This window comes from Phalaenopsis equestris, unplaced genomic scaffold, assembly GCF_001263595.1.
Source record: "Phalaenopsis equestris unplaced genomic scaffold, ASM126359v1 Scaffold233709, whole genome shotgun sequence".
Classification (NCBI taxonomy): domain Eukaryota; kingdom Viridiplantae; phylum Streptophyta; class Magnoliopsida; order Asparagales; family Orchidaceae; genus Phalaenopsis; species Phalaenopsis equestris.
The window spans coordinates 8947-22559 of record NW_018251648.1 but is presented as its reverse complement, the minus strand read 5'-3'; the positions used below and the strand labels follow the sequence as shown (position 1 = coordinate 22559).

Below are 13613 nucleotides of genomic sequence, written 5' to 3'. Positions count from 1 at the left end.
ATTTCAACTCTAATATATGTCAAATACTTATTTAAATGAAGTACAAGATACATCAAAAGTACAATCTTAATTATAGTAACAAGAACAATCAGATATTTTTTTTAAGGGAGATTTACATGCATACCTCACAATTCTTATTATATTTCATATTTGACTCTCCAAACTTTAACATGGCATACGTACCACTCAATTCTTGTCAATTCCTCATTCATGCCACTCAGTCAAATCTTTGTCGTCCGAACTAACTTAGAAGGCAATGATGTCATCGTGGCGTAAAAGGACCTCTCCAAAACACGATCTTGGCATACAAATCATGAGGTACAGAGACATCCCAAACTCTCATCATAGGCATCAATTTTCCGCCCACTTTTCCCCTCCAGCCTTTGCAAGCTTCACCATTCATGCCGGAGCTCAAAGTTGATGCCATTTGTAAGGAGTAGTGGATATGGGAATTGGAAGATATTGGGTGGTATGTATGTAATAACGAAATATAATAAGAATTCGGTGCTATGTATGTAAATACCTTTTTTAATTAATAAATAACTTTGATTTCACCACAAACACAAAAAAATGTACTACAATATTTTTATTAAGAATTACTTTAAAAGATTTAAATACACACCACTCAATTGCTTTATATTTACATAACCACCATCTAAACTTATACATTCAATCCATCTTATCAATATTTGAAAAGGTGTGATCTACATTTTAAAAGTTAAAATGATAATATCTTTATATGATATAACAAATAAATACACACCACTCAATTGCTTTATATTTACATAACCACCATCTAAACTTATACATACAATCCATCTTATCAATATTTGAAAAGATGTGATCCACATTTTAAAAGTTTAAATGATAATATTTTTATATGATATAACAATTTTTAGTCATATAAATATATAAAGATAAACTTTAAATGTTAGATACGTAAACCCGCCGGCTCCACCCAATCCGTCAAATTTGCTCGACGCACGTCCAGCGGCCGCTACGTCAGCCTCTCCCACGAAGAGATCAATCTCTCCGCCAATCTCTCTGAAGACTATACCAACTACGCCGTCCGCATCCCTCCCTCCCCCGACCAGCAGCCCATGGACGAGCCCATCGAAGCCCGATCCGTGGCCGCAAAAGCAGAAGAGCAATACGTGTCCAGCTCCCTCTTCACCGGCGGCTTCAACAGCGTCACGCGGGCCCACCTCATGGACAAGGTGATCGACTCCGCCGTATCCCACCCCCAAATGGCCGGCGCGAAGAGCTCCCTCTCCTGCGCCATGCCCGCATGCGACGGGAAGGTGACGACCGACGAGCGAGGGAACGACATCCACCCATGCGAATGCCGATTCAAGATTTGCTGCGATTGTTACCTCGACGCGGTCAAGGAAACCGGCAACTGCCCCGGGTGCAAGGACCCGTATCGGGCCGCGGGTGACTACGAAGACGACGGACCGCTGGATTCCTTCAAGGCGGCGGACAAGCCTGCTCTGCCGGCGCCTCATTCGAAGATGGAGCAAAGCAAGTCGATGCTGGTTCGGAGTCAGACGGGCGTGGATTTCGACCATAACAGGTGGCTGTTTGAGACGCAAGGAACGTACGGGTATGGCAATGCGTACTGGCCGAAAGAAGGTGGGGCAGCCGTGGAAGCCGCTGACGAGAGTGATGCCGGTGCCGGCGGCCATTATACAACCCTACCGGTTGCTAATGCTGGTGCGGTTTGTGGCGCTCTTCTTTTTCTTGGCTTGGCGGATACAGCACCCGAACGTGGATGCGCCGTGGCTGTGGGGGATGTCGGTGGTCTGCGAGGTGTGGTTCGCCTTCTCGTGGATTCTGGACCAGGTGCCGAAGCTGCACCCGATTAATCGTACCACCGACCTCAAGGTAAGGAAAGTTATGCATAAAAATAATACTAATAAACAATGGTCATTTGCATTCACACCAACCAATTTATATATATTTATATATGTAGTTTAAGATTTGCTTTTTGAATTTATTCAACGCGAATATTTCATGTCATACAAAAAATAACTTTCTTAATTTTGAAAAAAAAAGAATGTTATGCATAAGATATATGTAAAAATTAAAATTGAGATATTAGAAGTTGAGTGATATGTATGTAAATCGTTACTAATTTATTAATCAAAGTTAGCTGAAAATTATGTTAGGAATAAAAGTTATTTTAAAGTACTTGGATTGAAATTATAATTTTGAATAATCGAAAACCGTATTCACTTGGATCAAACATCGAAAGCCGTATGAATATGTATATCGATAAACCGAACATTAGTCAAACATGGGTCTATTAGGCATTGTTATGCATAAGATATATGTAAAAATTAAAATTGACATATTAGAAAGTGAGTGATATGCATGTAAGTTTTTAGTAATTTATTAATCAAAGTTAGCTGAAAATTATCTTGGGAATAAAAGTTATTTTAAAGTACTTGGATTGAAATTATAATTTTGAATAATCGAAGACCGTATTCACTTGGATCGAACATCGAAATACCTATGAATATGCATGTCGATAAATCGAACATTAGTGAAACATGGGTCTATTAGGCACATGAGAGAAACATGATTATTCAATTATGTAGAAGAAGGTATAAGTTGGCACATGTCATCAGCTCAATAACTTTCACCAACTTGCCTTAATTTGGCATGGTAACGACTCGTCTTAATTGGACTAGAATAGTTTCGATAACTCGTCTCATATTCATGTGACATTATTAACTACACCAACAAGCGCAATATCATACTTCAAGTTGTATGAGTCTTGCTTTTTGTGTAATTATTCATTTCTTTGGGCATGACAACCTTTGAATTTATAATTAGGGGAGGTCATTCTCAAGCGAGGGAAGAATCTTTTTTATGTTTTTCTTATCAATGCTAAATTCATCACTCCACTTTCACTTCTCTTGTAAGCTCTGCCTATGTGGTGTGAGACCACTGATATTTCTATATTTAATATCATCTGAGGTTTGATGAGCATGGATCATGCCGTGGGCTAGATGATAAGTTTTGCACGGGAAAGAAGTCGGAGATCTAGAAGGGTCAATCAATCAACATGGAGTGCACATGAGAGTTTATAGTTCGATATTTGAACAAGTTGAACAAGTTGAGGGATCAAAGGATGATGAAGATTAGAGAAATATTGGAGCATGAGCATGGAGTTGCACCCAGAGTTTACATATAAACTGAGTTATCTTTATTTGTAGTTTGAGGAGGCAAGTTTCCAATGACAATTAAAGGGATTTCTGCCATAAACACCTGCTAAAGAAGATATGATGAGACTTAGTATCCTTATAATAAAGGATCTACTCCTTCAAATAGTAGAAAGGAGAGAAGAAAAGAGAAAAGAAAGCGGAATAACCATAAGAGAATTTTATATCAAGAGATATAGCTGAATTTGTGTTATTAGAGAAGTATGACGTGCATAATCAAAGGGTACTTGCAACTATCAATCCTGAAGAAGGTGAATTTGAAGAATGAAAAAAGACAACAACAAAGGCATGTATATCATGTTAGACCTACTGGAAGAACTGCAAGTTCAATCTTCAATGAAGTAGGAGGAAATTAATAGAATGATGTCTAAATATTGTAATTCAAGTAATAAAAAAGTAATTTAGGGTTCGTAAATTAATACTAAAAGAAATTAACATAACTTCTCACAATTTAGCACTTGAAAATTTAGCAACAACATGGACTAGACCAAATATTATCGAAGAAAAAGTCAAACTTAGAGCATGCAAGCTACTGAGTATTATGAAAGTCGGATTCCTAAAACCTGGAGCTGAGACGATCTTAAAAGGTTCTTTTCCATGAGATAGCAAAAGTTTTATTTCTCATCTACTTCTATAAATTACTCAAGAAATTGATTTATTTAATTTTTTTTAAAATTAATATGGAGGATTCTTAAAATTATTCCTTTTTATCACGATCTAACTACTTTTATAAGAAATTTGAATGATTCAAGTTAATGGCTTTATAAATCTAAATAACATGTGAGATTGATCTCAATTCTATGTTAAAAAAGAATTGTGGGAAAAATATCAATTCAATTAGATAATTTTCTTATTGGTTTTCTCCTTTTTTTTCTCAATATTCAAGCATCAATAAGTCTCGTGCATACTTAGTACACTGTTTTATCACAAGTCATGACTAGAAGGCTAGACTCCCTCCTTTTGTAATAATATTTGTAATGAGTAGCATGCGAGTCACCCTTGAGGCCAGACTAAATGTTTACATATGCAAAGATAATGATAAGATCTGCTTAATATGTTTGAAGAAAGATATGACCCGATAAAAGAATCGTTTTAAATAGGATTTTATACTAAGGATTTAGGTAGTGTAAGGCATTAATTGAAGAAAGTTAAAAGCATCATTTAAGTGATGATGAATATTGTGGCTAATATTTTTATTCATTAAGATAATTATAAATAAGGAGTTCGAAAAGTTTCTCAAAAATGTTACAAGTGATGAATGGAAAATGTTACAGGTTTTTTATGCATTGGTGGTGGTTTCTCCATAAATCTTCTCTAAGTTGGTCTCCTCCAACAACTTCTTGAATTGTACTAAAAAAGAAATGGTTTTCAAGCATTCAGGCTTAATTATCAATTTTCTTCTTTTTTGAATTGCTCGATATTCAAATTATTAGCATTGGCCTGTTGTTCTAGCCTAATAATATTTTTCATATACTTCTCATTCAAACCAAGCATATTAGAAATTTTTTTATCAAAGAATCATCAAAAGCCTATAGTGTAAGCACAATGCTATGTATAAACCATGTTTTTCATTATAAACAGATAGAATTGGCCACAACCACTATCCCTTACATAATTGTGTGGGGTCTTTAAATGAGATACGACTAGAGACTCGTACTTTCTATAACATATCAATCTTCAGTCAACTCCATCAAATACTTTGTCCATCAAATACAACATGATAATTCAGTGATCGAGAGGGTGGTTGGCTGGGATCTCTAAGGACTTGGGGGTAGTAGAATCCTCTTCCCACTGGAATAAAGAAACTCCTTGTTACTTTTTTCTGCTCCATGTCTGCTCTTTGGAGATTCTTATAGAGTGAAGGCCACAAATGAGCTCACCGAAAACATGTGTGAGATTAAGAGAAGATATGTAAAAATTATATAAGAAAATATAATATAAAGAAAAAAAGGATAAACTTAAAAAATGTTACAACTACCAAGTTTAAGATTCAAGAATAAAGAAAATTAATGAAATAATAAAAATGACTCTAAGGATACATTATTTTAAAAGTTGCTTTCTTTTTCAAAAGAAATATTTAATTTTAAATTAATTCAATTATTAAAATAAATAAAGAAAATAATGGACGCACAACACCCCTAGAGCTTATTTTCCAAGCTATAGAAGTCGGTGTAGCATTAAATTTCCCACTGATTGAAATTGATTGAACTAAGTTGATTCTAAGTGTCGTTGGATTATGACCAACCTAGAAGCCATCTAATCACTTTGCCACAGCTTCTCTTCAGGTGAGTTCTTAATATCTAAAATATAATTCATCGGCGTAGCTACCTTTACTTCAACTTTAGCTTAGAATTCATTTATATCCTTCCATAAATCTTTAATTTTTCTATTTTCTTCAACTTCATAATGAACTGCATGAGTCATTAAAATCATAGTAATTGTATTCGGGTTATACTCCTTAATACTTAAAGAAGAGTTTCTTGAGCTCTAGCGATTTGAGTGACCACATAAATGGCAATACTTTCATCTATGGTATGTTTGATGTTCTCTTTGGAACAAACTTCTATAAAAAAAACTAGATCAAACTCGATAATGAAAATAGAAAATGATACATACCAGAACACATGATTACATAAGTAGATAAATTTGTATGTGGCATCTCTACGTGATCTCCTTTTTGAGGAACTAGATCATCAAATTTTTATTTTCAGCAAACAGTTAATTGGCAGGGGTAGTCGTTGTGACAACAAGGTAATGTTGCCGATCAATGGACTGATCTTCACACATAAAGTCACTTAAATTAAATTGAACTGCTATAAAAATATTGAAAATATTTAATAAAACTAATGTTTTAAAAGTAATTCTAATCAAAATCACTATTAATGAAAATATTCTTAACTTAATTATGGCAGCGATAAGGAATTTAACACCCTCAACTTACTCATCACATGAGCAACTGGAACAAATGGCTATTCTTGGAAATAAGTTGCAAGTATTGGCATCAAGGAGGCATAAAAAAGGCTCTACTTCAATGGCGCTCTTTGAAACATCTTCTGTAGTAATTTGCGGCATCGACCTAGAGAGAGGAGTCTTTATTGCTTGAGTGTCATAAAATGTTCCATTTGTAGACTTCATATGATCCATTGATACCTTAACATTTTTCTTCTTTCTCTTTGAATGCTATTTCTTCCATTTTTCGTAGACAGTGGCATCTAGCTCTTCATTTGTGATGTGATTACTGTCTATTGGGATGTTGTCCATTGTAGAGGCAGAAAAGGGCCGAGAAGACTGAGAGAAAAACATAAGAAATTTTTTTTTTTTTAAGAAACAACGAGATAAAAGTGTTTTTTGCATAAGCCTTCAAGGATAAAATGAGGAAAAGTATAATGTGTTATTGAGTTTTTTTTGGATTTAAGACTATAAGAATGAAAAACGTGCAAGCCAATTTGGTCTAGTTATTGAGTGTTTTTTCTTTCAACCAAGATGTCCAAAATTCAAGATTTGTCATACACATTGAGCGCGTATGCACGGTGTGCATGAAGAAAAAAGGAACATGCAAGCATGAATTCATAAGAATCAATTTTCAATCCATTCATTGTTTGAAACAAACTCAACTCAACCTCCATTGCAAATAATGTGTTTTTTTCATCTTAATTTGAGTTCTAACCATAAGAAAATAAATTGAATTCATAGACTTATTCAAACCGAACATTTGCACGAAAACCATTTGCAGGTGTTGAAGGAGAAGTTCGAAACAGCATCACCGGCTAACCCAACAGGCCGTTCCGACCTACCTGGGTTGGACTTCTTCGTCTCAACCGCCGATCCAGAAAAAGAACCTCCGCTCGTCACCGCTAACACCGTTCTCTCCATCCTGGCCGTTGAGTACCCAATTGAGAAGTTAGCATGCTACATCTCCGATGACGGCGGCGCATTGCTGACCTTCGAAGCCATGGCGGAGGCGGCGAGCTTCGCAAACATATGGGTGCCGTTCTGCCGCAAACATGACATCGAGCCACGGAATCCGGACACGTATTTCAACATGAAGGGCGACCCGACGAAGAACAAGCGGCGGTCGGACTTTGTGAAGGACCGGAGGAAGGTGAAGCGGGAGTATGATGAGTTTAAGGTGCGCATAAATGGTTTGCCGGACTCAATCCGGCGGCGTTCTGAAGCGTTTAATGCTCGGGAGGAGTTGAAGATGCTGAAGCTTAAAAGCGGGATGGACGGGGACCCACTTGAGCCCGTAAAGGTGCAGAAGGCCACGTGGATGGCTGATGGGACCCATTGGCCCGGCACCTGGACCTTCGCCGCGCCCGACCATGCCAGGGGTGATCACGCCGGAATTCTTCAGGTACTCCTTTCAACCTTCTTTTACGGCACGCAATTTCTTTGATTTACATACGGAGCATATAATTCACCTGGACCTTCGCCGCGCCCGACCATGCCAGGGGCGATCACGCCGGAATTCTTCAGGTACTCCTTAACAATCTTCATTTACGGCACGCAATTTTTTGGATTTACATACGGTTCTTATAATGGATTCAACAATTTGAGTTTATATATATATATATATATATATATATATATATATATACACACACACACACACAATGTTGACAACATAACTGATTACTCTTGCTCTTGTAGATTTCCCTTCTCACATGTTATTCTACACTGCTCTTTCATAGTTAACAACTCATTTTTTTTTTGAGTCAAAGTAATATCACTAATTAAGATTTATAATATAAAATTTATTTGAGAACGTACTTTCATCAATGACCCCAACGTGATTTAATCATAAATCATATATATGAAAAATATATTATAAATTATCTAATAGCGTGGCAAATTCTGAAAAAATTAAATTGATATTAAAATAAAATTGTATACACCATTACTGTCAGCACAAATCTCAAAGCGTTCGAATGGCCCAAATGAAGCCCAGACAATGAAGGCGTCCAATCGCCCTTATGACAACCGTCTGCTCAAGAATCCACTGGCACACTATGATGAGAGATTCGAACAGCGGACCACGCCGACAGTCCCGACCGACTAGGGCGTAGGCTGGAATCCTTAATTACAACAAATCAGTCAACCCACCTTTTTTGCGGCAAGCGAGATCGACATCCTAACAGACACCGCAGTTGACCGACACGTTACAGAAGGGATATTCACCTCTTAGTCGGCCGCCTCAATTGATCGAATTCAAGCAAGTCGGTCAGACAATTACCGTCATGTTAAAATTAAAATTGTAACACAAATATGGTATGACATCTATATGATCAATTAGAGCATTAATTGTATTGTTCGCATAACTGCTCCCTCCTTTAAATAATTGTACAAAATATGCTTCTATAAATAGGAGGTACAAATACAAATAAAATGGCTTTCACCGATACTCTCTATAGAAAACTCATGACTTGTTGTATTTCTTTTCTCTCTTTCTTCCTTCATTCAATTCTAAAATTTTGGGGCTTATTCCCAAAGGACAATTTAGGATTCAATATCTTAAATGGTGGTGCGATGAGTGTGGATATACCACAGATGAGAAGTGGAAAAGACTACGAAGGAGAAGCTTTCCAAAGAGAGATAATGCACATAGAATCCTATAGAGATGCTACACAATCAGACATCTATGCTCAAGTCCAGAGCTTACAAGCCAAAATGATCCTCATGATGAGTAATTCAAGATTCTCCGGGCGACAATCACCCAGAGGAACGACCGACCACCCCGTTTGGAGGTGGAACCTCAGAGGATCCGTCCTTGAAGGCCCTCACCAGTGAAACCACTTACTCTGGACAACCAAGTTAGTAACCAATGGACAGAGGGACAAGGCGAGTCCCAACATACTGACATTGGTGCATCTGCACAGATGAACAAACGATGGGAAGAACAGATGCGAGTGCCTGTCTAACCACTCACGGGAGGGGTGTTCACTCATCTAATAAAAGAGGCGATACCCCCACCCAAGCAAAGTTTCCCTCTTCTAGATTCCTACAAAGTAAGGACTGGCCCGATCGACCATGTAGCATTGTTTGAATCCTCCATTAGTTTGCTCTAAATCGACGACCCTATAATGTGTCATCTCTTCTTAACCACCCTGAAGGAGTTGACCTTTCGGTGGTTCAATGGTTTGTTGATCAAAACTATCTCAAGTTACTATGAGTTTAAGAGACTCTTTGTTTCACACTTTTTAAACGTGCATAAGCTAAGGAAAGACTCAGGCACACTGTTTAACCTCAACAAGGGAGAAAATGAGAGACTGCAAGCCTACATCACCCTCTTCCATTTCTCAAAGTTTGACTTGAAGTGCTGGAACAACCTTAAAATGAGGAGTCTAAAGCGAGCGGTATAGATATGACTTAAACCTATTTAAACCTGCTACTTTTGTAGAAGTATTGGAGATGAAAAACCAGCACAAACTTTTTGAATTTTGAATTCTTTTTGAAATGAAGGTTGGTCCTAACTAAAAAGAGAGGAGTCTAGAGAAGAGAAGAGGGGGGCAAGAGGTTTGAAGATGAGAGTTTGGCGTGAGAGAAAAGTCTTGGGAGAAGAGAGGATTTTCTTCTAGAGTTGTAAGAGGAGAAGGAAGGTTAGAGATTTCTTCTTTATTGCATTTTTAAGAGAGAATTGAGTATGATTATAAAGAGAGAAAGTGCTTAAAGGGAACTTCAAGGAATTTTCTTGAGAAGAAGTGTTAGATAAGTTTTGTTCTTTCCTTTCTTTATTTTGTAAACTTATTTTTTGAAATAAAATCTATGTTTTGTTGTATCATGCTTATGAATTCTGAGTAATCTTCTTTATCCTTCTCTCTACAATGAGATATGATTTTATAAAGAATTAATTTTGTTATGTAAGGTTTTAAATGTTAATGAATTTTAATGATTCAAACTCTGATCTTCATTTACTTTTCAATTTGGTCAATTGAAATGTTAAAATTTGTTGAAAAATATAAGATCCAAAATGGCTATGCTTTCTGCAACATGATAAGAGTCGCATTCAATTTTATCAGTGAGAATGTAGTCCATGAATTTGTGTGCAAATAAATAGGAAAATGTACTTTGATGGATGCATATTTGGAGATTTTAAGGTGATAGATTAAAATCTCCAATTTGATACAGTTGCTTGAAAATTAAAGCGAGATTATTATCCCTCAGGGGAGGGAGAAGTGAGAGCTCTGGAGTGGCAACCAATATCCTCTCAACCTAACCACGAATTTACGGACCAAACTCTGGATTAGTCAATATTTTTTCTGCACTCTCAGAGGGTAAAGAATAGGATTGCTCCTATCTGACACAACATAAATTTATATGTATTTTAAATGATTTTAATTACTTTACAATCCATAAAGTCATTGGAAAGGGGGATGATGCTTTCTTAAATTTGAACTCTTTGTTACAAAATTTTGTTTAGTTTTTATAAGCTTACTTTTGAAGTTTATCAAATTGCTTAGTTAACCTAGCTCTTTTAACTGCATTTCATTTAGCATATAATAAATTTAATTTAGATTTTTTTTGCTTACTTAAGTTTATAGTTTGAATATTGTGTTTGACGTTATAACCATAAGAATTTCTAACTCCATGTGGGATTGATACTTAGGACTCCATTAGAACCCTTTTATTATTTGAGCAATACACATACTTATGTTACTATTATAGTTTGACAGCTTAAAGATTTTAAAAAATAAAATTATTAATACTAAATTTATTTTTAATGAAATTTAATTGCGTATTTACTATTTGTGTTGCAGTGTGTGTATTGTAAAATTGAAATAGATTTGCAACGCACCATAAAACCGTGCATCAAGTGCATATTTACTATTTGTCCTACAGTGTGTGTATTATAATATTGAAAGATATTTATAATGCACCACAAAACTGCACATCAAGTAACATACCAAACATCTTTTTAAATTTATTCAAATGTCTCTTCGATTCCAAATAACATTATTACATGTAAAAAAAATGCTTTATGAGCGGGTCTTCCAAGGTCTCAGGCGGGATGTACCTTTTCTGAGTCAACCTTCTGAGGACCATTGACCCTCCTATCCTAAGTCGTTCCATTCGGTCAACCTTATGATGGAATTTGGAGACGTCGGCCGACTCTTGAAGTGCTCTCAATGCGTGCAAAACCTCAGCCAGGTCATCCCGCAAAGCATTAACCTCCACCTGCAGGGCCGCCACGACCAAACCCTTGAACACCAAAGGGATTGAGACCTCCCACAAATGATCAGCGACCATGCCACTGGCCTATCTTGCTGATAAACCAATCCTCATCACCAAGGACCCGATCCCTCTTGTCTGTTGCCCCATAAATCCGAGGGAACGTGAGCGATGCTCCATTTGCTCCTATCCAGTACCAGCAACGGGTAATAGAGAGAACAAATAGTATCCTTCCAAAATGATCGTGGATAGGGCTTTTGTGAGCTCAGCTTACAGACCGGGCACTGCAACGATAGACTCCAAAGAGTCTTTCAATGCATCTAGACAATTTGGAAAGTTCTTTTATGAAGGTATATGTCTCTTGGATCAATAGACATGTCTTTTGAATTCAAAAAGGTTGACTTTTGAAGAGAATTTTGAACTCTTTTTAGAGGGAGTCAGCTTCTAATAGAAGAGATCAAAGTCTAGTGCTTGTAGGTGTGAAAAAGATGAGGGCGCGAGTAAGAGTGAGAGGATTTTTGAAGCAGGTAAGAGAAAGAGAGAAAGTCAATGGCTTAGATATTTTCTTTAAGGATTGTAAAAGGAGAGGGAATGTGAGAGATTTTTACTTCATTGCTATTCTGAGAGGGAATTGTGAGTGCTTGTAAAGAGGGAAAGTGTTTGAGGAGAACTTGTAGGGATTTTCTTGAGAAAAATTATAATATATGTTGTGTTATTTTATTTCTTTGTTTTGTAAACTAGTTTTTATATATGAAATATGTGTTTTGTCGTATTCTTCTCATGAATTCTGAGTAGTCTTCTTTATCATTCTCCCTACAATGAGATTTAGTTTTGTGAAGAGTTGATTTTGTTTTTATATGGTTTTAAATGTAAAAAATTTGTGATGATTTGAACTCCGATCTTCATTTACTTTTCAATCTGACCAATTGAAATGTTAAAATGTGTTGAGAAATATATGTTCCAAAAGGGCTATGATTTCTACAACATAGTGAGAGTCACATTTGATTTCATGGGAAAGAATGTCATCCGTGAGGTTAAGTGCAAATAAATTGTGAAATATACTTTGTTTGATGCAGAATTGGAGATTTTAATGTAACAGATTAAAATCCCCAATTTGGTCCAATTAGTTGAAAACTAATGCGAGATTGTTAGCCCTCAGGTGAGGGAGTAGTGGGAGTTCTAGAGTAGCAACCGATATCCTCTCAGCCTAACCACAAAATTAGAGACCAAAATGTAGATTAATCAATGTTCTTTATGCACTTGAAAGAGGGTAAAGAATATGATTGCTCCTATTTGACACAAAATATTTTTATATATTTTCAAATGATTTTAATATCTTCACAATCCATATACTCATTGTAAAGGGGAAGGACGTTTTTTTAAATCTGAACTCTTCTTCACAAAAACTTTGTTTTGTTTTCATAATTTTACTTTTGAAAGTTTAGCAATTAGTTTAATTAACTTAATCTTTTAACTTTATTTTATTTGGCAATCACTCATTTACTCTAGATTCGAATTTCGTACTTCACTTTTGTAGTTTAAATTGTAGTTTACATTATAATCATAAGAATTTCCTTATAAGCATTTCCAACTTCCCTATGGGATCGATATCTAGAACTTTATTAGAGCCCTTTATTACTTAATCGATGCATATAATGGAGTTATTTTTAATTGATTTGACAGTTTAAAGATTTTTAAAAAGTTAAAACTATTTTTGCTAAAGTTATTTTTGTTGGGATTAAATTACATATTTACTATTGTATCTGTCATGTGTATTTTGTAATATTGAAAAATATGTGTAAAAATAATATACTAAATCCACCCGCATCAAGGAGTAGGTCAATACCTCTGCTCGGCTTGATTGTCATTGGTTTTTGATTCAAGTGGATTACATTCAATTGACTTTTACCCACAGTTCAGGAGGCAACACCTGGTCAAATGGGTCATTTAGTCTTTTGCCTGTGAGTCCCCCTTAACTGTAATACATTGATTTATGTATATGTTTAAAGTACCAAAGCGTTATAAATGTAAATATCAAATTTTGGGTGTTAGATATATAGATACATAAGAAGTGTGTGGTATGCATGTAAATTTTAAAAATAAGAAATAATTAAAAAAAAGAAAATTACATACATATCACCTAATTCCTATGTATTTACATATCTAACACCTAGACTTTAATTTTTATATATACATTATCTTTACATATGCATATGACAA

General features: G+C 35.8%; 1 protein-coding gene across 1 annotated transcript; it reads left to right on the top strand.

Moving 5' to 3' along the window:
* Positions 1 to 935: 935 nt before the first annotated feature.
* Positions 936 to 7623, top strand: LOC110038752 (cellulose synthase-like protein D4; the record flags this gene model as incomplete). Its single annotated transcript, XM_020743643.1, is given in 3 exon segments — positions 936 to 1636; positions 1638 to 1884; positions 6961 to 7623. Coding segments are annotated over 3 exon segments (1611 nt in total), but the record flags the coding sequence as incomplete, so codon positions are not given.
* Positions 7624 to 13613: the final 5990 nt, after the last annotated feature.